The 27,394-nt window shown below is 49.6% G+C and overlaps 1 protein-coding gene across 1 annotated transcript in view; it reads right to left on the bottom strand.

The window, feature by feature from the left end:
• MCU (mitochondrial calcium uniporter) overlaps positions 1 to 27,394 on the bottom strand; it is a 269,983-nt gene that overhangs the window by 87,638 nt on the left and 154,951 nt on the right. The window contains exon 2 of the mRNA XM_084609461.1: positions 5,474 to 5,527. Within this exon, the coding sequence (XP_084465587.1) occupies positions 5,474 to 5,527 (54 nt within the window). The remainder of the gene's footprint in view (positions 1 to 5,473; positions 5,528 to 27,394) is intronic.

Below are 27,394 nucleotides of genomic sequence, written 5' to 3' on the forward strand. Positions count from 1 at the left end.
GGGGCATGTCGGTGATTTTTCACTCGCAACGCAAACGCCGATGCCGGATTTTATAGAGAACGGGGCCTTTGACGAGAAAAGCGCCGCTTGAGAAAGCGTTGAAAGAGGTAACAATAGAATAACGCACCTCTAGACAACTGTGAAAAATATATATATATAATAAAGAACACGAAACGAGCCTTATTACCACGGTGTATATACATGATAGGCCAGCAGCAGAGAAACATACGAGGCAAGCTAGAATGAGAAGGAATCGATTCTTTCGTGACATCGAACTCGTTCAGTGTACGCTGGCGCCAGACTTCTTCATCAACCAACATCGAGCTCGCTCAGTGTTGGCGGTTACGTAGTAACAGCATGTGCAAATATTCTTGATGTGTCATATATCAAGTTTGCTTTCTGTGCGAATTGCTTAATTGTGTCAAAGAAAAAGCCAATTTTTTCGCTACGTGTGCGATTTGCGCACCTTTAGTATGTACAAATCGCGGACGTAGAGAAAATTTGGTTTTCTTACTCGTGGGATTAACTTTCATAGTATGGAATTTCGACAACTGTGGTTGCCAGGTAATATAAGAATGGTCCGTAAGCTATTTAAGCACCAAAAGGCACCCGAGCCTACAAGACGTCGAAATTCGAGAAAGCCTATCGCTCAGTGAAACACTGCATCGTATAGAAAGCCAATCTATACCATTGGGCGCACTGTTTAGAAAGCCGGTCCACGGATCGACATTTCACGCTAATGTCGCTGCAACCAAGAAAGGTAGCGCGTGCCGCCGCCCTCCTTTACGACCTATTTACTGGCGAAGACATTCGCAGCCGAAGTATCCGCAGCATCCCCACTCTGGTCCCCGCAGTACACACACACACACACACACACACACACACACACACACACACACACACACACACACACACACACACACACACACACACACACACACACACACACACACACACACACACACACACACACACACACACACACACACACACACACACACACACACACACACACACACAAAAAAAAAAAAAAAAAAAAAACAGGCGTGCAGGCGTCAACGCATAGCTAGGAGGCTCATCAATATGCTAATGGCTCGCAGCGTGCCCTCTTTGGGAGAGAGCCGGAGCAGGACGCTGGGAAACGCATACGCTACGCAGTGGCAAAAGATAAGGAGGAGACATTTACGCGACGGGACGAGCAAGCACAAAGAAACACAGCTGGGCCCTCCCTATAACACTCGCTTCTTCTCCACGATTAACGCATCCCCTATACGTCAAACGCGAGCATCAGTGAGCCTCGGCGGGCGTTGTCACAGGCGGCTGCGTACCAGCGCTGACGTACTTAAATCAGTGCTCGATGCCCGCCATCCATCAATTTGCACGCGCAGAGGGCCGCCGCTCGGCGCGCGCTGCTTGTTTTCGCACTAGGCACGCATCCTCGGCTGGCTCTGCGCTCACACGAACTGCTTATTCGGCCCAGACAGTAACAAAGACGACAGAAAAAAAAACAGAAAAACGAGCCGGGGGAAAAAAAAACGTGAAAAACGACAGACATGGGCGAAAGCAAATGCTATTGAGTTTCTGCTTCTTCTTTTTTTTTTTTTTTTTACCTCCTGCTTCTGCGATTTTTATTTTAGCCCGCCTTTCTTGTGAATGTAACGCGGTCTGCATGACGAGCATTCCTCGCTGGCTCTGCTTTTATTCGTTTACATTTTTCCTCGACGGCCCGATGGCCCGACCGGCACACACTCCCGGAGACGCTTTAGTGAGGGTAGCTGAAACGGTACAAGGTACCAGCTAAGAGTCGAATATGCTATACTTGCAAAAGTGTGTCAAATTTGATCCGCCCGCGTGGCGAGTGTGAGTATTTTCACCATTTCGCCACGGCACTCAATTAAAGCGAAAAGCGGAAGTGGAAGGGAAGAAATGCAAGCCAAGTGCAGATGCAGTGAGGCGCATTTTTTCTACAGCTACGCATCGAGCCAGAAACAGTGAATCAAAAAAAAAAAAAAAAAAAAAAAAACGTAAAAATAAAACACGGCGAATCTGAAAAGTTAAACTGTGCGCCGAAAGTGCAGAGATACATCAAGTATTTTTCTCTGAATTAGCGAAACCGAAAATTTTACCTCCTTTGCGGATATGAAAAAAAAATAATAATAATAAGGCGGTGATTTACATGCTATATTGAAGTTTGCAAGGTTTTGTAACACTCGACCATCCACGAAAAAATTATAAAATGATCAAAGTTGAAAGGCAGTGTACCCCCCCCCCCCCCCCCCCCCCCCCTCAAAAGGCAAACACCACAATATTTCTGGAATATCGAGTGTTCTACAGTTTTTACGTAACATGTGAGTCTACAAAGGCCGAAGAGTGACACACGTGGAAAGAACCGCCAATTCACATTAGGTAAATCTGAAGATGCCCCTGCGAGTGTGAACGTTGTCTTTTGTGGTACGGCTACGCTTTGAAAACATTTTGCGAGAAAAACAAAAATATTGAATATCACTGGGAATTTTGGCCAAGAAAGTGTGTCGAAATAGCTGTTCTATAGATCCTCAACAGAATGAGTTTCCCTAAACGTGCGTATCATTGAAGAAATAAAGAAACGACGAGAAGTTATAACAGGTGCGAAGCTACAGCAGGATGGAATTTCATTCTACGGACTCGTCTGTTCGAAAGCTTTTGATGCTTTTTATCCTGCTCGCCAAAAGCCTCAAGGATTGAAATTTTAAACACTTTCATTCGCATGCTTCATTGAGTTCTCAGCAGCAGTTTTCGCTTCGACCCCATTTACAAAAAAAAAAAAAAAAATATATACCGGAAAGGTATATGACTGCGCTCACGTCGACAGCGTTTGCCAACCCCATCTTTACTTACAACAGTGCAGCGAGCAGGCAATTAATTTTGCATAACGTATGATCCCTTCTACGCTGTACCCCCCCCCCCCCGCACACACACACACACACACACACACACACACACACACACACACACACTAACAAGCGGTGTGGCTTGTCCGTACCTTGATATCACGAATGCATAGGAACGTCCTTAAACCCCTTTCACGATAAATAGGCTTGCTTGGAAAAAGACATAGAAAAAAAAAAATCGGCAACGCTAAGGTCAGAAACCATAGCACACTCTTTAGCGACCCCCTAAAATTTAAAACGTGAAAATAAAACCCCAAAAAATGGAAGAAACTATATAGCATCAACATAACTTATACCTCGTGACATGATACTTCCCAGTTATTACCAGCACAGCTGAAGAAATACCAGCCATTTTCTACTATTCATTTCAATATCAGCGTCGTAAGCACCCTCTGCTTACATGTCTTGCACTTATCAACGCATTGGTCCCTTTTAACTCTCCACGTTCCCCCTCACTCTCCTCCCAAGGTCAAATACCATAAAAGAAAAGATTATTTTTCGTTCTCACCATCCTCTTTCCGCCTTAATCATTCTCCTTTCTTTTTTTCTCTTGTCGCGCGCCATTATGATTAGTACGACGCTTCACTACTGTTATTAAGCTGAGAAAAAAAAATACAGAAAGAGGGGAGGGGGGATGAAAAGTGGTTCGTTTTCAGAGCTCAAAAACGAAGCCTGCGGTTTCGTACCAGCGCTGCTCAGTCTCTGACTTCCGATCGTCCTCTCCGTGCGATCCTTCGTGGCTGTTCGCCAAAGGTGAAGGAGTTTGTTCCATTCGCCTTAAGTTGGGCCAACCAAGTGAAAGTGGTTTCGAGCCCTTGGAAGTCGACATTTCACTTACAAGCTTGATCACAAACACAGATGCTTACCCAAATTTTTTTCGGCGACCCGGGAGTACCAAAGCGGTTCCCATTCCTCTCGCTCCAATTCCGCCCACTGGAACGCAGTTTTAATGCTCTACATTTTGCTGTACCTTTTAAATATCCGCATTAATATTTTTTTTTTTCTCCCGCAAATTGGCGAGCTCGTTACGCATCAACGAAGCAATCCTAGATTTTTCTATGCCCTCGACTTTCGGTTCATTCTTGCGGCGCATGTTCGGAGAGCAGCCCCGATGAGATCTTCGCTCTTTCGAGACGCAGCCCCCGCGCTGCCTTTCAACCATTCATTACGAGCGGGAGAGCACTGAAAAACCATAGTTGCCGTTCCGATGGAGGGCAGAGCGTCTGGAGTAACTACGTCAGCAAAAGATTAAATGACGACCGCCCCTGAGCTGCCGGGAAGGTAATTTTGCTCAACGTAGCAGCGGGGCCGAGGTCGCGTCTTTTCAGACATTGCTCCAAAAGCATTCGACTCAAATTTCGACTTCGCGGTAGAACTTACAGTATAGAAACAAAAATACAATTAAGCGACAGAAAGAATTGATGAGGTATATAGCAAAATGTTTTCGCCGCCGAAGACGCCGAAAAATACAAAATAAATATAATGGAGACTCAAGTAAGTAAAACCGCCGAAGCGATGCGGAGAGACTCAATTAGAGTAAAGTGCAGTAATGGAGTCCCGTCACAAAGTAAGACGAAGCCGGCTGTTTCCTTTCTATCTAGCGGAAAAAAGGAATGGGGCACCACCGCCGAGAGTCCACACACGCACACAAAGACTGAGTTCAGACGGGAAAGCACGCAGGACTCGGGTGCGAAACAAAAGAGGACGCCATTTCGCCCAAATGAAAAAAAAAAAAATGTATTCACACACAAAGCAGGCAGAAAAGAACGACGGATCGTGTTCTCAGCGGCTCCGCCATGCCTCTCTATCGTGCCGCTCTTTTATCGTTAGCCGCACTTTTCGCTTATGTCCCACTGCCACCAGTACGTGGTCGAAACGCCGGACAAGCCGCTCAGCGGTGCGATTACGAAAGGGGCAGAACAAGATCTGATGGCAGAACGGGACTGTGGGTTTCTGTAACTGATGGCTCTCTGAGATAAAAGCATGGTCTTCAGGCGCAGAAGCATGTCGTTCGGTAACAAAACGCTCACAGCCTAACTCCTGGTATTTTCGACAACAAAGTCGGGTTGATGCCCGCAAGAGAGTGCTCCGGCGATACACGAATGGATATGACGTCACGACGCACGTTTCACCGAAACCGGACCGCGTAGGAGTCTTGTTGCGACCCCCGAATACTGAGCACTTTTGCTCGGAAAACTCGAAAGAGAATACGCGTCGAGAAAACGGCAGAAAACGGCGTTCGCGCCGTAACAGTCACAGCGTTCAGGTAGCTTCCAATGTGAGCATTGATTGCAGTTTCAATGGTTATACCCACAGGCTGTTCCTTTGCTGACCGCCGACGTAGAAAATCGCTTTTTTTTTCTTTTTTTTTTTTAGCTGTACCTTGGACATTACACCAGCGCAGCGAGGGTCCGCGCGCGCCAGGGCTACTGCATTGTAATTGTCAAGCTGGTCGATTAAAACTGCCAGCGGTACCACACTGGCGCAGAGTGAGCTCGCAAAAGAAGGCCGTGGGAGATGAGTAAAAGCAGCCGTCCACTCACCGTATTTCGGCACTTGTGGTTCCAGGCCGCATTCGAAAAGGGGCACAGGCACAACTAGGAGGAGAGAAGAACGAGCCACGGTTAGCACCAGGCCACAATGAGGCGCGATTACGACACAACAGCAAAGTATTAGCAATCGCTACAGGTGCCGTTAGGGGACGTTACCTCCCCGGTCGCACCCATACGCGATGACCCTATAAATTTCAAAATCGAAGGCAACAACCTTCGTAAACTACGCCCACATCACTAAGGGGCCAGAGTCACTGCCTCTTGACCTGACTTGGCCGTCCTGCAGAACCGATGTTCGTCCCTTTGTACGACCACTCTGGGACTGCTCTGACCTTGAGAAGTCCCGCCATCTATACCCCGAAAGCCCCAAGCGAACGCGAAAGAAGCTCTGGTGGAGCTCTTCGTTCTAGCAAGTGATTGCCTTCCGGCACTCTATCACATCCAACATCCCACTTAGCCAAAACGCCAGCCTTGTGCAATGAAGGTTTGATTATTATTATTATTATTATTATTATTATTATTATTATTATTATTATTATTATTATTATTATTATTATTATTATTACCGTTATATTTCTTCCAAGAGGGACACAACCTGAAGTATGCCGAGTGGTGCCTTGCAGTTTGCACAGTTGCCTGAAATGTTCCCTGGAAGCACTAATAATGCAAGTTCGGCGATTGCAGCAGCTAAGTGAGCCATGAATGTGTTTCTGACATGTGAAATATTTATGCGGGTTTGGTGTGCACGTGCGTACATCATTTTTTATGCTCTACTGGCTCAGACAATGCGCTGGAGTTGAATGTTGGTAGGTATTTTCCTGCTATATCTATCTAGATCTTGGTTCGATGAACTTCCATCACTTCTTGGCCCGCGAACCCTTGTTGCGTTGCTTTCTCTGAATGACGGGGAAAATCCTTTCCAGAGACTGCGATGCGGATTAGGAATCTGAGAGCAGTGATGGAAACTCGGATTTTCCCAATGAAAACGACACTTGGGTCTTTTCGAATCCTGCGCACGATCTCAATTCCAGCAGCAAATCACCGCACAGGTCATTTTTGTAACCTTTTAACCGGAACCCAAAGCATCCGTCAAGGATTTCGATGCTATGAACGAGGACAAGACTCTTGTTGGGTTTAATATATAGCTTTATATATTTTTCCAGGAATGTAATTTTTTTTTTTCGGAAAATCTATGTTGCCTATCATTCGTGAAAGGGGACAGCCATAAAATATGTACGCTCTTCGGCCATCGTGAAGCCAACGAGGGCAGGGGCCGAAAACTTGAGAGTCCTGCCCGCGCCGGTTGGACGCCCCAACCATAGCCGCACACGACGTAACGCACGATAAAAAGTGTGTGCGTGTGTGTGTGTGGGGGGGGGGGGGGAGGGGCTACTAAATAGCAAATAAGTACTAGACATCCAAAAAGAAGCGAATGTAGCAATGGGGATTTTATTCATCATTCCAAAATTCCATTTTCCTCTCACTTGGGCTTACCATTTATCCTCTCATTGCATTTATCAACTCGCTCGTTCATCAACTGTCAATTAGTGCATTCATCAATAGCCGTGATAGCGGTTATAGTGGGATCAATGCGGACAAACCGGAAAAGATACCGCATGCAGTGTAGTGCAAAGTGCAGAACAACGGTTGTAATCGCTGCATTTGAAAAGCTCGCATGCTTTCCATTCTCCAACAAGACGAACAAGTGGCAGCGACAGTGCCAAGCCCCCACCTTTTTTTCTAAGTGCCGGAGCTTTACATGCCCGTAACATTAAAAAGACAAAGATCATGGCGTCTTGCCCTATCAAGTCCTGGAGCATCAAGGGACAAGAAGTGGAAGCTGTGACAGATTTTCTCTTCTTGGGCTCCAAGATTACCTCGGAAGGAGACTGCAGCCATGAAATTAGGAGACGCCTGCTTCTGGGAAAGAGAGCAATGGTTAGCCTTGACCGCCTAGTAAAGAGCAGAGACATTAGTCTGCCAACCAAGATCCGTATAACTCGTGCTATGGTCTTTCCAGTTGTGATGTATGGATGCGAGAGTTGGACTGTGAAAAAGGCTGACCGCCGAAGAATTGACGCGTTTGAATTGTGGTGCTGGCGAAGACTCTTAAGAGTTCCTTGGACTGCCAGAAGATCAAATCAGTCAATATTGTCGACCATAAACCCTGACTGCTCATTGGAGGGTCAAATTCTAAAGTTAAAGCTCAGCTACTTTGGTCATCTGATGAGAAGAGAGGAGTCGCTGGAGAAAGATTTGATGTTGGGAAAGGTTGAGGGTCGCCGGAGAAGGGGTAGGCAGCGAACGCGGTGGTTAGATGGCATCCTCGAGGCACTGCAGATGAAGTTATGTGATGTTAGGAAGATAGTGAGAGACCGGAAAGCGTGGCGTGACATGGTCAATAGGGTCACGAAGAGTCGGACACGACTGAACGACTGAACTGAACAAAAATAACAATAACGCGTAGTATTTTCCAACAGCGGCAGCCGATCCCGCCAGGACTGAAGGTGAAAAACTAGGCTATCAACTATCGATAGCGCCTCGCTGGATGAGATGTCGAAAAAGCGAGCCAATAAAAATGAGTGAGCGCTCTCACCGACGCGCGGCAAAACAAAAGAACAATAAAGAAAACGCACCGAAGAAAAGAAAGGACTACCAGACTCCAAGAAAAAAAAAAAAACAATATGCCACGCAGGGCACATACCGAGAGAGTGAAATGCCTCACTAGCCGTGAAAACAGCCGAAAGCCAGGCCGCCAGGCGTAAGCAGGTAGACAAAGCGACTGACACCCCACCAAGCAGTTCACACGGTGTAGGCACAGAGAGATAGCTGCAGGCGCCCGGTGTCGCAGTCGCAGCGGTTGCAGACCGCCACTCCGCAGACAGGCCACTCTTTTCCATATTTAGTTATTTTATTTTTTACTGAACACGTAGCGCCCGCCATTGTTGGGAAAAGACAGGGTGTTCTGGTCAGAATGCGCGCACGTACAAGAGCCCCGTTTCTCTTTTCCTTTCCCGCGCATTTTTTTTTTCTCACTCCCCGCACTGTTCCTGACTACGCGGCGGCCGGCAGAAAGCAGAGATGAGCAAAGGAAAAAGCGAGCTCAAAGACGAAACACAAGCCCGGCGCGCATCCCAGCGCAAATGGGGCATTGCCACGCGCGCGGCCGCCGAGTTTGCGGAACGGCGCGGCGTAATTTCACGATGACAGCTTTCGCGAAGGGCGCTTGAGGCGAATGAATATTTTTCGGCCGCCAAGCGGTTCCTTGGCGCAGCACACGCGTGGCGAAACACGCGATTGCCCCACTTGGATTACGTAAAAAAGACGGCGGCGCGGGCCACGATGAAATTTTCCGCGCGAGTTGGAGCACTTAGTGGCCAGAGGTAGGCTGATTAACGCCGCTTACCGCAGGGCGAAACTTGAGCAGGGAAAAATTCTGACTCCGTGTACTTTTTTCGGCGACGACAGGGCGCCTCCTCAAGCCGCAACGTCTCAAGGCAAGACTGGCGGCACTCCGGCTGCCAGAATCACTCAAGTGCCGCAAATAAAAGCAAACATTAACAGATGTAAAGCTGCCTTTTGTAAAGCGACTTCAAATTTCATTTTAGCTTTACGTGGCTTGTTATCTCTTTTTTTATCTCTTCATTACTGTCAGTTCTCTTCTTGCGCGTTCCTACTTATTTCAACGTATACTGCGGTTTTCAGATATTATAGTTTGTTACCGCTGTCTGTCGGCCCTCCCTTCCAGCCCACTGCGGCTTTGGCAGGCCAATGATGTAATGCTGGTTAAAACTGTCTAGTAAAGTTTATTATTATTATTATTATTATTATTATTATTATTATTATTATTATTATTATTATTATTATTATTATTATTATTATTATTATTTTGCTCCCTTCTAACGTACGCGGAAAGACTGAATACGGTGAAATCAATTGTGCATTCTGCTTTGAGATTTATTCATCCGTGCAGAATGGCGTTCTGGATTGTTTAAATACTTCTCCTTTCTACCGTCCAGCTTCTCATGGGGCTTACAGGCGGCAATGGACACGCCACTAGAAACAGCTGACGGCCTGCGACAAACCGATCTCTCTTGCGTCTCGAAAGGTGGAAAGACGCCCCGGCAAATATGGAAAACCTCGAGCTCAAAAGCCCTCTGCCGAAATTAATTCTCACATCACTGCAGAATCGCCGGAAACGCTCGAGTCCTAGCTGCTAGCGATGTCGAAATCCATCACAATCGGCGAGGCGAACGCCGCAAAGCCGCAGCTGTCGGGAATAAGCATAACGCACTCGCCGCTAAAAGCGATCCTAGCACCACCCGGCGTCAGCCGCTAGACTGGAAACCGAAGACTGGACGTCCTTCTCGTGTACCCCACCTGGGGTCGTCAAAGCCTCAATGAAACTGCGTGTGTCACGAACATTGGCATCGCGCAACCAACACTGTGCTCAGGTCACAGGTGCATGCCGGCATATTCGCGCCTGCTGTACTTATACGCATGATTCAACAATTATTCTGGGCAACATCCAGATTTCCATGAACGGCTATCTAAAGATCTCAAAAGGTGCGATAAGTGCGCATCAGTTAGGGATACGCTTCAGTTACAAAAATTGGCAGTGGCTTAGCTCTGCTATGCTTGGATATACGTAGCGTAAAGCATGCGCAGTAGCGCGCCGCGCAACTGTCGTGGTCACGCGTCGGAGAGCGCGCGCGCATCGAGGCACCCTACACGCCGGCGGCGGGGATGTCGTTCTTGGTGATGATGCAGAAAGGGGGGACTCGGCGCGTTCAACTCTCTCCTCGTGGTAGAGGAGAATCACCGCCGTTGCGCCGAGTGGGGGAAAGAGGGAAATAATGCGATGAGAAGGGTCCGGGTGGCGAGGTAACAGAGACAGGGGCAGCGCGGCGGCGAGGAGCGCGGAGGCGATGCACCTGCGCCTCTCGTGACGTCACGCGACTATCGCGCATGCGCACAACGGGCAACGCACATTCATGCGAAACTCTGCTCTGACCCGCGTAGTGTAGCTTTATGCTACAAAACATAGCTGCAAATACCACTTGACAGACACAGACACTTTTCTTGTTTTTGTCGCTATATTTTTATTCACCAGAACACACACACACACACACACACACACACACACACACACACACACACACACACACACACACACACACACACACGCACGCACGCACGCACGCACGCACACACGCACACACGCACACACACACACACACACACACACACGCGCGCGCGCGCGCACGCACAGGGTCTCATTTTGAACAAACGTGCCTGGGTGGTATATATAGGGGCAGCGTGTCTGACTAGTAACCCAGCGGTCATAAGTCCGATTTCCATCTAATTACTTCAAATTTATTTTGAGCACAAATACTTTACTTCGCATTCTAACTTACCGTAATGACGTTTGAGGCATGCTGCAATCTTATATTCACAACTTGGTTTCATTTATGAGGTTTTAACGTCCCAAAGCGACTCAGACTATGAGAGAGATGCCGTAGTGGAGGGTCCCGGAAGTTTCGACCACCTGGGGTTCATTAACGTCCACTAACATCGCACAGAGCACGGGCGCCTAGCTCTCCGCCTCCATCAAAAAGCGGCCGCCGCGGCCGGGATTCGATTCCGCATCCTTGAGCACAAGTATCGAGCGTCCTCACCACTGCACCACCGCGGCGGGGCATACATATTCACAATCTATCCGAAGTTTTCATTAACATTCAATCCCTTGTTACCGCACAAGACTCCTGACCAATCCGGGTTCACTCGGCACAACAACGCCGACTACTACGCCGGGTTTTCTGCTGAACGGGACAGTCGCGCTCTGCTTCCGTTAGCGGTTCTCTCATGGACACTGGTGTCCAATCAATCAATCAATCAATCAATCAGGGAAGACTCATATTTTATTAGCGAAAATGTATATGATAGCAGATTCACTCTTTTATTTATTGTTTCTTCGGGTTCTGCGCAATCAACGCTTCCCGATCGTGGCTCCCGTTTCACAGTTTTCTCTCATGCGCACAGTGTCCCTTCAACACTGCCTACGCTCCGCCCGTTTTCACGCGACCATCTTCATCAAAGTTGAAAGCGAACGTTTTATTGTCTACGCAACCCTTCGTCTCAGTGTTCAAGCTGCCCACCCAAACAGAACCGCCAATCTATCTGAAGCTTTCATTCGCGCCTTGGTGTCTGCGGCACACGAAATGCTGGCGTCACACTCCAGCTTCCGACAGCCGGCGGTCAGGGCTGCAATGCCGAAAGGTGTCTGATCAGCCCCCTGCCACCTCAGCGCGCCGAAATTTCGAAGCCCGTTAATGAAGGGCAGCCGTCAGCGAAAGCGTCCAACGGTTGGCTATGCTGTGGCCTACCGCGCAGAATTATTTACGACTGCGCACGAACCACAACAGTTTGTGTCATTAATACGCGAAACGTAAATCGTCGATCAATTATCTGATTAATGACATCGGCGTGGAAGGTACTGCGACTACTACTACAGGGAGCGGAGGTATTATTCATGCAAGGCCAAGCCTGAAGGAGACGCCAAATGGCGACGGCTCCGCATCTTCGGCAATGCACAGTGAAAGGCGGCGCACAGGGCGAAAACCACAAGCGCCTGGTCAGCGAGCACTCGAAACGACGGCGCCAAGCAGCGGGGTAAGAGAGGCGATGAAGACAATGAGAGGAACACGGCAATGAGGGGCTGACAATTGTGCTCTCGGCAGCCGGCCGCTGCGTCTCGCGCCGAAGACAGCGGCGTTTACAGCCGGAAAGAGGCAAGCCCTCCAGGAAGGAAGACCAAGTGGGCGAGGATCGATGCGAGACGGAGAGCAAGCCGCGCGATGCCCTCCGGCGCTACGCAGGTAGAGTCCCTCGAAAACAGTATAGCGAAGGCAGGTCGCCGGGAAATGAGACAAGGCAGCCAAGGAAAATATCCGCAAAAGGGCCAAGTCACACGGCTCATCGATTCGTTCGCGCGCGCCGTTTAGTTTAGGTGGGCAGTCGAAGAAAGTGAGCCTCTCTTGCTAACGTCTTCAATTTTCGCTTTTCCTTCCCTGCTCTCGTAGTGTTTTTTTTTTTCTTTTTGTACTAATTCGCGCACCTGCGGGTGAGCCAGATGGTTCAGGGGAACCGATAATGAAAACGCTGTTTTCACGCCAAGTTACTCCCGAGGAACGCGGGGAACGCCTTTTCCCTGCAGACTCAAATTAAAGGCCGTATTCGACACAGGCCCCCGATTCTATTCATTTTTGTCTTTCTCCACGGCCTGCATCGCGTGCGGTGTTACCGTGAAAGCAAGAGGGGGGGGGGGGAATATACGGAGTTCCCATCTGGCCGACAGCGAAACACGGGAGCCCTCATGCACGCCTCCGAAATTTCCACCTCGACAGGAGCGTGTGCAGATCGTATTACAGCCGGGCCACTGCTCACACAGAAAAATTCCAGTTCACAAAGCATGATGCACTATCGCTACGAATAAATCACTACGAAGCAGCCTCGCTATAGTAAACGCGAAAAAAACCACCAACTTGCCCAAAGCTATTAGAACTAACGAGTCCTGCTTATAACGAACGGTTCGTAATAATGAGCGGAAAAAGGTCCTCAGCTGTCGTTCCTTTCACCCTGAATATGCGTTACAAATTCAGATGCTTATTCAAGAAACAAGCACAACCATAATGCCACAGGTTATTGACATGTAGTGAGATTTTTTTTTTTGTTTCACCGCTTTAGTGGGCCAGCCTGATCACAAGTGTCCACGTACAGCGGTTTGGTTAGGCTTGGTTTAGACTGGTTTGATTTATGCAGCCGACGTCCCTAAGTAACTCAGGCTAGTTATCGTCCCGAATCGACGCATACCACCAGGCCACAGCATCTGCCTCACGTGCTGGAGGTGCGGGGTTCGATCCATACGGGTACCAAGCGGTGATATAATGGGCACAAGCTTTCCTCTGGTCTGGTGCTCCGCTTATATGGGGTGCACTGCTTGGAAAGTGGGTCTTCGATCCCACCTTGAGGAAAAGGACTACAACGCATTTTGTCGCTCATGGCGGATTTCCCTTCCCGGCAGATAGGTTCTCTATTGGGGGAAGATCGAGTTTGGCCCAACATCATCCCCCCCCCCCTTCATTAGAAGAGCCGAGCACCAGGCCGGGGGAAATCTTGTACCCATTGAAATCCTGTGGGTACCCGGTGGAACCAGGGATCGAACCTGGTGGTACCTCCCGAATTCGAGGCGGATAAGTGTATCAGAAGGAAGCGGTGGCCTAGAGAGCATTCGCCAGCACAAAGTGGGCTATGACGTGGGGGCCCGCGTTGGGCCCGTGAGGGCAGCCCATACGGGCCCCATGCGGGATTTGCAACACGTACCCAGAGGGGCCCCGCATGGGCTGCCCAATTTCGCCGCGATCGGTCCCAAACTGTATCCGTGTGGGCAGCCCAAATAGGGCTGCCCGGCTCAGCCCAGGTTGACGAATGTGGGCAGAGCACGAGAACCATTAATAGGTCCCACGTTTGTGCAGGCAGTGACATCCCATTGATCAAGGTTTTAATTTTTAAGTCGATTAATCCCTCCAATACCTGAATTGTACAGGCGCGGGATTTGCGAACTCCAGTCCGTTTCGGGCTGACCCACGTGCTGCCCTCATGGGTTGAATCTGGCATTTTCAGGGCAGCCTAAGTTCCAATAATTTAGTGTGAAACATTAAGCACTATTTTTTTTTGCTTGTATCCGACACTCAGTAACATGAGAGAAATTTATTCCCAACACTACAATAATGTGGGCTGGCCCACATCACCCTAACTTGTTGGTCTGAATATTTATTTCGGTGCTGCGTGCAGAACAGTAATGCCGTAGGAAACATTTGGAGGTCGTTCAGTACATACTCGTAAAGCGGAACAGTTACTGTTGCATATATTCTGTCGATACTTCATAATTAACGTAGTTTGTAGAGTAAAGATAGATAGTCTTTATTCATTGCATAGATATGGTTAGGACAGTTATGTGAAACCTCCAGAAGAGGCAATTAGTGGCCGGTATAACATGATTTACATTAATAAAATGGTGCCTTAAAGATAGGGTGGAGACGTTTCAGAGCGGCATGCCCGCCTACGGCCAATATGGGGCCCACTGCGGCCTTTCATGGGCCGCCCCGATTGGGCTGACCTTATTTTTACCGCATGGACTACGAATATATGTTGCATTTTCCCGCAAGTACCCCAAGAAATACCCGTGTGGGCAGCGTGGGTGTGTACTTGCTTTTCAGCTCGGCCGCAAACCATGCGGGACCTATTCGGTTTTTGCGTGGGCAGCCCCAATCGGACCAGCCCGTCATCTATTTGCTTTAGGCCCACATTTGCATCGCATCTGCCCTAAATTGCCCCGCAAGAGACCGATGCGGGCAGAAGTGGGAAGGAGCACTTGCCTGCCCCGCTAACGGCCATGCGGAAATTATATAGGTTTTTGGTGGGCAGCCCAGGAATTTTCTGCATGACTTCCACATTTTCGCCTGACCTTCCCTCAAGTACCCCTCAAGGGTCGCATGTAGGCAATCTGCGGGCATACCCGTATTTAGCCCCGCCGCGGCCCATGCCGGACCTATTCGGCTTTTGAGTGGGCAGCCCCATTTAGATTAGCCCAGGCTTTTCCTACACAGAGCCCAAATTTTGTTTGCATCGGCCCTAAAATTTCCCAAGCGGGACCCTTGAGGGCCAGATATGGGAATATGTAATCAGTTAGCCCTTTCCGCGCCTATACGATGCCCAGATGGAAAAAGCAGGGGCAAGCCCAATTTGGGCTTGCCCGCTTGATCCCTAAAGGGGGCCCTCATGGGTGTTATTGTGGTTACCCAAGCCCAACTTGCCCATATGGGCCCCAGGTGGGCCACGTAATGTGTGCTACTTGGGTGATGACCATTAACAACCGATGGCTTCAAAGTGAATGAAACTTTCGTTAGCGGCATTATTAATTTTCTTATTATTACTATTTGCTGTCACTATTCGTCGTTTACTGTTAATGCTAACATCCGCAGCTTGCGAAGGCATTAGGACACGTCTTGTACTTGCGTTGCACCTATACAGCACTATACGATCGATTCGATAACCGAGTCTCCACGTTCCACTCCACCATTTATCTGCGGGGGAGCTTGAGTAGGCGAAAATCCCCAGGATTAGGCGAATTTTGGACACATTACCTTTATTGAAAAACCGGTATTATGAAGGAGGTCTTATCGGATGTCTTAAGCTACAATATTAAAAGCGGCAGTTTTCCTGCTGACTTAAAAACGGCAGCAGTTCGCCCAGCCAAAAAAATAAATTTAAAAAAGCGGCTCATCTATTTACTCACACTGGGTAAATTAAATTGCCGACAGAAACTTCACGACACAAAACAAATTTTTCTATCCTCCAAACTCCTTAATTCGGTAAACACACACGATCGTATTATGTTGCCGATATATCCAACCCTATTTTTATTTTTCGTCGAAAATTAGTTCCTGTGTACGTCGTTAGGTCAAATTCGTAAAAAACTCAAAATATGTATGCATGGACTAATTCCGGGTTCGTGCTTTCACCGGAAGATTTCCCTGTAGTTTATAATTTGCGGTGGGCCTTGCACTTTACCGTTTGCATCGAAGAATTTTAACTTTTTTTCTTTATATGCGGTCCAAGTTTGAGCTTAATCTTGCTGCTGACAGTCGGGTTTCACGCGACAAGCCACTCTGGTGGCTTAAGCGAAACTGGTTTGTGCGGATGCTCGTGTATAAATTACCCGAATAAATTATTACCACAGCGCTGCAGAGCCGGCGACATTAACGCCTTGGCTACAGCCAGCGCTCTTTCCTCTCACCGGAACCAGCCAAGCGCAGCGTTTACCTAAGCTGGCAAGAATCAAACCCTGGGCCCGCTTCGAACAAAACACCCGCCGCGGTGATTTCAATTCCCTGCCATCCAGGCTAATGGAAAGCGGAAGATGGATGGAGGACGGCTTATCGTCGGGACGGCACAGCAGCGAGGACAAGAAATGGTCCATCAGAAGGGGAAAAAAAAAGATAACAAGTGAGCCAAGCGCACATGTGTAAACATACTTTTTGCTTTTGTTAACGGCGTTCCGCGCTGCCCGTGAAAACAATGAAACGTTTTGGCATGTATACTATAGTCGTAATTTGGGAACGCCTATCAGCCGAAGCGCCCCTCAACTTTCTCGTCCGCAGGCATTGTTTCACCCGCGTTCCTCGCTTTCCACTACAGAAAAGGCAAGACCGGCACCGCTGCGAGGGACCGCAGCCCAGAGATTCCGGCGCGCACGCGTGCCATAAATGTCTGAAATACCAGAAGCAGGCTTTTTTTTTTTTCTTTCCTTTTCTTCAGCCGCAAAGTACAGTTTCTTATCTGTTTCTAACGCCAATCAATTTAGTCCCGCATCGTCGAGACAGCGCGCGCGCACACTGCTCAGGCGACGCAGCGTATCCGCCTCGTAGAACGCAATGCACTCGGAGCCCGGCATTTCTTCACACGCTTGCCTCATCCCTTCGTTTCGTTCGCCCTTACTTTTTTTTTTTTGTCATTTACTTCCCCGCTTTCTTCGCTTCTGCGTATTTTGTTACAAACCACAAGGTAATATGAAAAGTATCACAACGGACAGTCACCACAAGTCTTGCAAAGGGATGAGCGAAGCGAAACAACTCTCCCCAGCGGCGGAGACATTCGGCAGCTCTCGCTTGGAGCAAGAAATGCGATTCAGAAAGGCCATATTGGACGAAAGCTCCGCGCTATAGCCGGCGGCAGCGCCGCGTAGCTCCTCGTAACGATTCACCCTTTCCGCCAAATTTGAAATCGGTGGCCGTTTATATAATCCCTAATGCGAAACAAAGGGATCGAAGTCAAGCTGTCGAGCGCGCAGCCGCGACGTGCTCCCCGAGACAATGAACAAAACAATGAGTTTTCCCGCTCGGTATTCATTGCGCCCGGCGCCTTCCTCCCGCTCTCGGTCGTGACGCCTTCGGCTGCACGGCGGCCGCATACTGAGCAACGGTGACGGCTCGCCAATGGCCGTCGCAACCATCTACAGCGCTCGGGCCAGTAATACTGGAAAAACAATGACGGGAGACGCGCGCGCTCTCGATGTGACAAGCAGCATTTTGTGGGGATGGGAGCAGATGAGGGCACGGAAAGGTGGAAAAAAAGGAACGGGGCAAGGAAGTTAATCCAGACCAGCGCCGTTGTAGTCCACTTCTCCTCTTTGTCTCGTCTTTGTTGCGCACCTATATTAATGTCCATCATGGTTCACCAACTCGCCCAATCAGCCGTTCTTCTACAATGCAGACCTTTTTTTTGACGAGTTTCTTATCACTAGACTAAGAAACAGAGTGCGCTAAAGCGAATAAAAATAAAATAACAATCAAAGTGGGTCCTGAACATATACCGACTAACCACTCAATTACATGGAATGCTTTTCGGGTTAGGCCGATGCCCATTGGCCTGTTCCGAAACGAATCACGGGTATTTTTAATGCAAAAAAAAAAAAGAAAATTGTCTGCAGCAAACCTACGACGTTACACGCGTGAAGTTCGAGGCGAGAACCTTCGAACTGTGTCGGCCAGTTTTTTAGACGGGACTGCGAACGACTTAGCATGGAAATTGTGGCAGAGCGCTCACCGTTAAATATCCCCATCAGGCGCTTGTCTCGACGTACTTCACGAAACATTAGCACAGCGAGGGATCCATTAAATAACAAAGGTGGTCCCGGTTGAAGTAGGCCTACGATGCATTATCACAACAACGTGCGAAACGTTTAATATGAAGCAGCAGTGGCACACACGCACGCCGCACGAACCGCAGACGTTGACTGCGTTTGTTTTCAGCAGCTACCACGTCTAGCCTATTTTGAAGATATATGAGCACAACATTAGTCACAAAGCGCGTACCTACAAGGCTGGGTACACTAAACGGACCCGTCTGTCATGCTCTACATGTCTCCTGATCAGTCGCGTCACTATAAGTAAGCGGCACCCCGTGCGCTGGAGCGGTGCAGCACCCGCAGATGCTTACTGAGAGAAGTAGGTTGCCATTATTGAAAGAAAGCACTGTAAAAGCGACAAAGCAATTCGATTAGACTGTCTTGGTGCGCCCTTGTGTCCAAGTGAAAGAAAAACTTGGATATTGACAGAAAACTTGGATGCATTTGAGAGCGTCATATATCGCTGTTTCGCATGAAGCAAATGCCTTTTACTTCAACTTACGCTTGATGCGTTCTATGTTTCGCGACTGTCAATGCGTATGTGTACTTCGTGAGATTTTAGTGCGAAATCAGTAATCCGGAGGTTCAGAGCATAGCAAAATCGTCTTAAATCTTGTATGTCCACTTCGTCTAGGCGTCCCCCGAGGCATGAGGCAGATACTGTGCTTTTGTTTTCCCCCAAAACAAATCAGCTAAATGCATTTAGTTTAGTTAGTTCAGCTTATAAGGTATACTGCAACGTCCCAAACAACTCATGAGACACTCCGTAGTGGAGTGCTCCGGAAATTTCGACCCCATGGGATTCTTTAACGCGCACTGGCATCGCACGCACGGGCAGCCTTGCAAAGCTTCCATCAATTGCAAACTGACGTATAGGAAAGGAAAGGCGCAGTATCTGCTCCACTTCTCGGCAAACACACCAGCCGCGCGCCGTATGAGAAAGGAGGAAGGTGGGAGTGAACGAAAGAGGTACCGTAGTGCAGGGCTACCGACTAATTTACACCCCTCCAGGGACTCTATGCGTGCATTGGCATCGCTGTGTGAATTTTTCAATGCTAAACCGCCAAGCGAAACCATGCCAAACAGTCCTTCGCACAGCTTAATCGGTTAAACCCCGGTTGATTATTGAGATTTTATTTCTTGTTGCGGCTTTTTTTTTTTTTTTTTTTTTAAGAAAGGTGATGGACGTCTGCTTATATGAGTGGCGATACGAATACAGACCGGAACCACCGTGACCGGAACTCTGTGGGTAAATTGAACACCGCAATTTTCATTGCACTGTGGCGCCATCTATAGGTGGGGCAGAAAAACGACGGCTTTGGACTGCTAAACGAGGCGACGTATACGCAGCGCTTGCACTTTCACTTTTTTTTTTTTTAAGTTTTCGCGACTCGCCGCTCGTAAAATCGTCGAAAGTGCATTTGAATTTCAGCCTCACGGCAAGACTGTTCTGCGCATCCCGCGATGGCAGTGACAATGGAGCGAATGGTTCGGGTAAGTATACCTTCGTATACAAAAATACTGCTGTTGTGACTTTTCCAATTTGATATTGCGCGCCCAACAACATGTCATGTATTAACATTTCCTTTCAGTACGCAATATATTTTACCTACGAATGGTGTCCGCAAAAATCTGTCGCAGCCAGGACTTCACAACCTCGCATTTGCGCTAATTCCCACGGTGATTCCGTTTCAAAGCCAAATCTTCACTACGCTTAAATCCGGTCGCCGGCGTGTCGACTCGATGGTACCCCGAAACGACTTCAGGTGTCCACAGAAACAAGTGCGACAGATAATGCGACTTTCCCTTCATGTGATCTAATTATTAGGGCGAAAGCCTTTGTAGGCTCATGGTGAAAATTTCGCGTCGGCGAGATTTGTCCACGAGATGTCAGCAAGATTCCGGGAGTGACAGATACCGCGCCTTTCCTTTCCTGTAAACCAATTGAACTTTGACGCGTTCAGCGAAGCGCTGGTTGTGTTCGACAAGGGGGGCGCGATGTACCGTATGCAGCAGCAATGCTCAGGCTTTCGCACTTCTCCACTGCAGATTCTGCAGTGCTCTCTGAATTTATTTCTTTTTGCAGGGCACAAAAAGGAATTAGCCTTAGATAAACCGGGCTGGAGCTATGAAGAAGCGTTGTATTTTTTTTTTTTTACACCGTCGCCAGCGTGGCATTCCGGTTCTGTTATGACAAACAACATTGACTAATCAAGCAAAAGTTTCGTGGCTAGTAGCGTTGCTTAATTATAACAACAATGTCTAACACCAGCGACGGTTCTAAAACACGAAACTTATTCGTGTCTCCCGCTCGAATGATCTTTCTTCTGCCCTGCTGAAACCAAGAGGCATCTAAAAATCAGCGCAAATGCGACGTATACTGGCATTTGCGGCATGTAGCCTGTTTGTGAGGTGCACGCTGCGACAGATGGCTATGCCAGAATGTCCCCTGTCTTCATGCGCTAAAGATCCCCCAACTGTGCACCAACTAGCCTGGTCATCATCATCAGCATCACTATACGTGGCGAAGGCCTCTCCCATATTTCTCCCTGGGTAATGGTGTGTGCAAAAAAAAAAAACGATGACGAAACGAAGGTCGTCGGCCAGTGTCTGCAAACGTTTGGCCTACAAGCGCAACCATGCACATGATCGTCTCCCGCCTCCAAGACGTCATGACGTGCAGATTGCAAGCGCTGAATCGTTCCTGCGCACCGGGAAAGTCATAAATACGCGAGCGCGTCTCATGTTTAATGCTGCATTGTTAAATGCAAGCAGGGCTTTGCAAAACCACTGCACGACGCTGAAAGCTAAAATGTTTAGCGATGGTTTCTGTTTCGACCGTCGTGTGCTTGGATTTCAATTCAGCAAGCTGAGCCCCAGTACATTTACGCGCAGGACGATTGAGCAAGCAACGTCCTTGCATGTATTATCGGCAGCAAACGTTACGGAGATTCGCGTTCTCGGAAAATATTTTATTCTGGCATTGCCTCGCGCCCTATAGTAGCTTAGTATTGTTATCGGCGTATGGATAACAGATGTCATTTTCACCTGCAGATACTTCAGGCTGTTCTCTTCAGCGATGAGGCTAAAGTTATTTTCTGCATACTAGTTTGCCGCAAACTTCAGCTGCAAACAGTGCATTCGTGAGCAAATGTGTTCAGAACGCTGGAGTAGTGTGCTGCGGAACTTATAACTCGCAATGCGATCGTTCCCTGTGTTTACTTCGCTTCAGCGTAAGCGGTCACAATGTCGCTGTAAACTTTCGCTTCGTCTGTCATGCAGACGACTATTCGAGCGATTCGAGACAAGCGTGCTCACATTCACATATATGCACGCTACGCCGCTCGATATTATACCAACGAGTCGAGCGCGCCCTCCGAGGCTCGTGAAACGGGTCAAGTGGAATTTAGCGATCGGGTGTAGCCCATGAGTTAGCACAACCTGCCTCACACGACTTTTTTTTTTCCTTCTCGCGCGCCACTTTGAGGTGCTATTTTGTGAACCGGGGAACACGGGTGCTTAGAATATAGAAGCACCGATGCGAAAGTATAAAACCGTGGAGCTTTAACTTCATCCTGGGTTGTAGAACGGGGTATACAGATTTGCGAGCGTTGCGGTTACACCGCGGTCGCAATTACAACGACCAGCCACGATTATCCCCCTAGTCGTTCAAAAGACAACACAGCTATAACGGCACAGAGTCCTCGACTTGCACAAAAAGCTCGAAAATGCCGAGAACACAGGAACACCGGCGCTGTGACTCGCTTGCCAATCCACTTGAAGAAGCTCCTGCACCAAAAGCAGCCCTCTATTTGGGCTTCTGGCAGTGTGAAAGCAATGGAAAGAGGCCTTCTGTTGTCTCCATCTCGTTGACGTACAAAAAGGCACGCAAGCAGAGCTCCATGTCGAGCTCTCGCCACAACGCTCGCGGGAGGAACACCTGAAAGTTGGTTGGTTTGGTTTGTGATGTTTAACGTCCCAAAGCGATTCAGGCTATGAGAGACGCCGTAGTGGAGGACTCCAGAAATTTCGACCACCTGGGATTCATTAACGTGCACTGACATCGCACAGCACACGGACGCCTTGCTTTTCGCCTCCATCGAAAAGCGGCCGCCGAGGCCGGAACACGATCCTGCACCCTTGGGCGCAGTAGTCGAGCGCCCTAACCACTGCGCCACCACGGCAGGACGATGTTTGCTGGATAACCAAAATGATATACGTACGACGAATTCCGCCGCTCCTCCATTTTCATCATAATTCATCCGCCAAAAAGTTCCCAAAGGAGAAAACGTTCCACACTCACGTTGCCTCCAGCACAGTCATTTCGTATAAGGATGCCATCGATGGGTGTGAGATGTATAGTACATACATCTAAAACTGAACTGATGTAATCGGAGCGGCTCAGTGGCAAATAATGTTCTCGGCAACTCTTACGAGAAGTGAGGTCCGTGAAAAGAGAAATGCAGTTATATACTGTATGGCGTTGGAAACTGCGAAATGATTCAACATTATGGCAAAACAAAACGGCGCTGCCGGGCATGAGAAAACTGTTGTCTCAAAATTAAGCGCGAACCAACGTTAGGCGGCGCGAAAAGTAAGGTGGGGTTCCCGGATAGGTATACAGCGCTTTCACTTTGGGACTCCCGCGCCCTATATGAGGCCGGCGAAGGAAGTTGGTGGTCCAGTTTCGCATCGAAGGGAAAAGGGCGGCCGACGAGGAAATGAAGGAGGGGAGAAAGAGGGATGAAAACGCCAGAAGGGGATTAAGGCCGGATGATAACGGACTACGCATTAGTGACGCGCGAGTCGTGAAGCTGCGCTTCTAGGCCATCAGCATCTGGGCGCTTCGCGGCAGCTAGAGAAATTTCGATCGCTGCCCCGACCACTAATCACCGTTAATACTCTTTGAAAGTTTTGTCTTTTATTGCGAGCAAGTTTCTATGCAGGTGTAAAATTTTTATCGGACGAGCGCGGCACACCAGAGACGAGGAAACTAGAGCAGAAATGGGGGCGAGGGTTCAGAGATACGCGCATGCCATTAGGAAGCGGGAACGGCGTAAAGAGATAACTTATATAGAGAAAAATAGTTAACGAACGTAATGACACGTGCACACACAAAAGAGAAAGGAGTCGGGAAAATTTAGAAGCGGACTACAAAGTGACGGAACCGAAAACTAGGTGCCGCGGGTAAAAATACGGATTAAACCATGAAATTAAGTTATGGAACGCGGGGCACCGGTACGCTTACACTCGCGGAGAAAAGCGGCAAGACGAAAAACAACGCGGCTGAACGACGGGATGCCACTTTTAATCGGGGGCAAGTGATTTGAAGTGACAAACAAACGGTACTGCTGATGACGAAACTCCAGGGCAGTCACGACGAGCGTACAGCAGAACAGGGCCACGACAGGTGCACAGACAGTACTGCATATGCATGCGCGACTCAAGGCAGCTCGGTGTAGCGATTGAGTGAGACTCGGCTTACAACCGTCCGGTAAATTCGGGAAACTATAGGATCACCGAATCACACGACTGCAGCGGCAAAGTAGCACCATTTCGGAAGCGGGTGAAACCAGAGAAAGCAGGAGCTCCGATCACGAGTACAGGACCCTAACGAGGCGAGCAAAAGACACGTGAAGGCAGAGCTACGCCTGAAATGGAGGGGGGAGGGAGGCACAGCGACCGGGTCGAAAGCTGTTCCAGTTGGAACTCCGCATATTGCACGGGGAAGCTGAAACGGTGCGGGTTGCGAGGAGTAATGAGGCGGCGCCGCCGCGGAACGAATGACCGATCTGGTGCGTGCAGGTCTTGAGACGCGAGAAACGGGAGGTGTGTAAAATGATAGTGAGGAGAGGTGCGTACGTGCCGACGCCTAATGAAGAAACGGGCAGCGCGGGTGAAAATGGGGGGACACGGGAACGGTGTCCAGGAAATGGCGGGAGGGAATAGGCGAGTGAGCACAAAAAGAAAAGAAATAGCACGCGTTGTGCGACAGCAGAAAAAAAAATGTAATTACGGGTATCTGGACTGCAACTACAAGTGCGAAAACGAAGGCGTGTGATTGGATGCAGGCACCCCCCACCCATGTCTCTCTCTCTCTCTCTCTCTCTCTCTCTCTCTCTCTCTCTCTCTCTCTCTCTCTCTCTCTCTCTCTCTCTCATTTCGTCGCACAAGACTTCTTTGTCATTGCCCGCATCCCGTTCTACACAAGTATAGCTAGCGCCGCGCTCCCCAAACGCATTTCCCTTCCACGCTTATAAAGAAATAAAATACGGTGCGCAGCGGTGTGGTGGTGTGTAATGCGTGGTGCGGTATGTGGTGTGGCGTGTTATACGGGGTTTAGCGTTCCAAAGCAACATCGCCTGCGAGGGATGCCGTAATGGAGGGCTCCAGATCGAATTCCGACCACCTGGCGGTTCTTCAACATGCACTGACGAAGCACTGCAGACCAACGCCTTTACATATTTCGTCTCCGTCGAAATGAGGTCGCTGCGGCCGGGGTTCGATCCTGCGACATTGGGCAGAACAGCAGCAATGACCTCTGAATCACTGTGACGGGAACAATTACAAAAAAAAATAAATACAACACGCGCTGCGCCCACGTCAGTCATGCAAAGCTTGTCGAGCTCCACGTACGAGGCAGCGCAGTGCGCCAGCCACATTTGAAGGGCGCGCCGCTTCCCGGCACCCCTTTCCCTTTACCGCCGAGGGGTATTCGATCCCAGCTCGGACCCCATAAAACGAGGTGCCTCGGCGCCTCGCTCTCTCTTCTGGTTCCTGCTGCCCGCTCTCTGGCTGGTCTCCCGACGACCCCCCGGATCTGCCTGGACGGACCTGCCTGCCCTCTGGGAGATAAAGATGTTTCTTTCACGGCCCGCTGCGTGAGCGTCTTGTGTCTCCCTCGGGCAGTGGAATAGCCGACAAGCTTCGAAAACGCACGAGCCGCTTAGGCGTGCTGACGCGAACGACCGCCAGAAATGGAGTGATCAAATGTGGCAGGGTGGGCATCCGGGAAAAGGCGGCGCCCAGTAACACTCGGCGCGTGACGCAATTCTCAGAGCTTCGGAACTGCAGCAGACGGCAAGGCGCTGCTGGCGGTGACCATCGTTGCAAGGCGCACTGCGAAGACACCGGAGCATCAGCGCACGAGACAGGAACGACGCACCTACGCTAAAATGAAAAGCCGCAACCGCCATTAACTTAGTTAACGAAACCGTACGAACGAGCCGGCGAGGACTAGGGGCAGCTCGTCTGAATCGCGATCCTAGGTTTCTGGGTTCGATTCTCATCTGCGCCAGCTCGGCCGTGTCATGTAGTCTCGTGAAGTCACACAACCCGACCAATGAGTGGCCGACACAACGCCGACCATGCCGACGCAGAACGGGCCTCTAACGTTCTCGCGTCAGCTGGAACAGAAGTCCTGGGACAGGTCAAGTTACGCGATGGATGGGCGCCGAGGCAGGTAGGCTCGCGAAGGTGCGCTATGGCAGCCGCCAGCGTACAGGCCGCTGCGGCAGATTACGAACGATAAAAACGGTACACGTCCAAAGATGCAAATATACGACGTTACAGTTGCGCTGCACAGGGTAGTAGCGTGAGCGCTATCGGGGACTGAGCGCGAGACCGTAAAACCGTTTCGCACCCCAGCTCATCTCCATGGGTCGTCGTTCTGATTAGTCCTTTCCCCTCTCTCTGTCATTCGACTGATTAGGAGCCACGCTGGCAGAAACGAAGCGTTCGCGGCGTGGGCAATAAAACGAGTGCTTTGTACTTCTCGCCCATAGTCGTAATTACTGGCTCTAGAGCAGCCCCGCACAAGAGGTAATGGAGTCACGGCGTCTCTATAGAGCAAATAGTGAAAGGCGAAAAAAAAAAAATCAACAAACAAATACCGAGCTGAACATAACCGTCCCGTTATTTCGGTTCTGAAATAAGCTGCGAGAATTGCAACGCCGAATAACGCTTCTTCCCATCTCATTCGCGCACAACCATCATGACGGTTGGCCGATCAGACAGACTTGGCGCTCAAGAATCTTCATTCCTATCCGAAAACAAAGGGGGATATAGTGCGAACACTTTGATCCAGTTTAGCGAGCCGATTTCGGGCAATCGGCTACACACCTCGAGGCCTATAGGACGTAAACCGAACGACTATTCGACTCTCTTCTTTTCTTCTACCCCACCGATACTCTAGTTCGGCGCACCTTTGGTCGTAGCGTATTGCACCCTATCGCCGCTTACGGCATCCGAACCATCAGGCAGGCATCGTGGAAGGGCTGTTTGGCTGTGATTGCCGCTTGGCGCCCAATGCGGCCGGGGCGCGGACGCACAGGTGCCGGCGGACAATAAGAAGACGAGCGAGGCCAGTTTCCCTCGGGGCTGGCAGATGCGCGATGCCGCGCACATCCGGAGCGGGACGACGCATCGATCCGACCAGGCGCCGCGGCTGCACGTACTACGGGGCCTTGGACAAGGCCGCGCCAGGTAAAGAAAAAAAGGAGGGGGGATCGCGCTATCTGCCGGCTCGCTACATAATGCCCTCTTCGCGTTCAATAAAAGACCATGCAGCGATGGAAACGCTCGACTATTAGGATGCGGCGGCGGCCCACCGAAAAGAAGAAAGCGAGAGGTACGCGTCACAAGCGCAATGCACGTCCGTCTCGTTTCGAGCAGCACCGCGTGTGTCAATTTGTGAGCGCCTGCGAACGACCGATTCGCGAATAGCGCCGCAGAGACCCGACGAGAAGGCAACCTCGGCACGCAGGTGGTTAGGCTGCGCACGGCGGAAGCTGCGCATACCGTTTGTGGGGCTCCGAGAGAACCGCGATCCCTGCGGTCCAGCTGAGCGTGCCCGGTTACCTGCTCCGCTGTCGGAATAGAAACAAGGCGGCGGGCTTTTCTCTTTTCAGCTCTCTTTACTCTCTGGCACCAAACACTGAGGTGCGGACTGCGCTCACGGCCAGAAAGAGTCGACAAAACGGTGATGCCTTACAAAACCATGCCAGCAGGCTCAATTTCCGACCACTCTCACGGTTCCCACCTGACCGTTCAGCAGAGTCCGTAGCCGATTTGACTGAAAAAGCGCACAAACAGCTCATGTTTGATCGCAGTGCAGTGGTAGTACTCTACTATACTGACCGAGTCCCGCGCCGGTATAGTGAAGC

Source organism: Amblyomma maculatum, chromosome 7, assembly GCF_055883805.1.
Source record: "Amblyomma maculatum isolate TAMU_Amacu chromosome 7, ASM5588380v1, whole genome shotgun sequence".
In the NCBI taxonomy this organism is placed as follows: Eukaryota; Metazoa; Arthropoda; class Arachnida; order Ixodida; family Ixodidae; genus Amblyomma; species Amblyomma maculatum.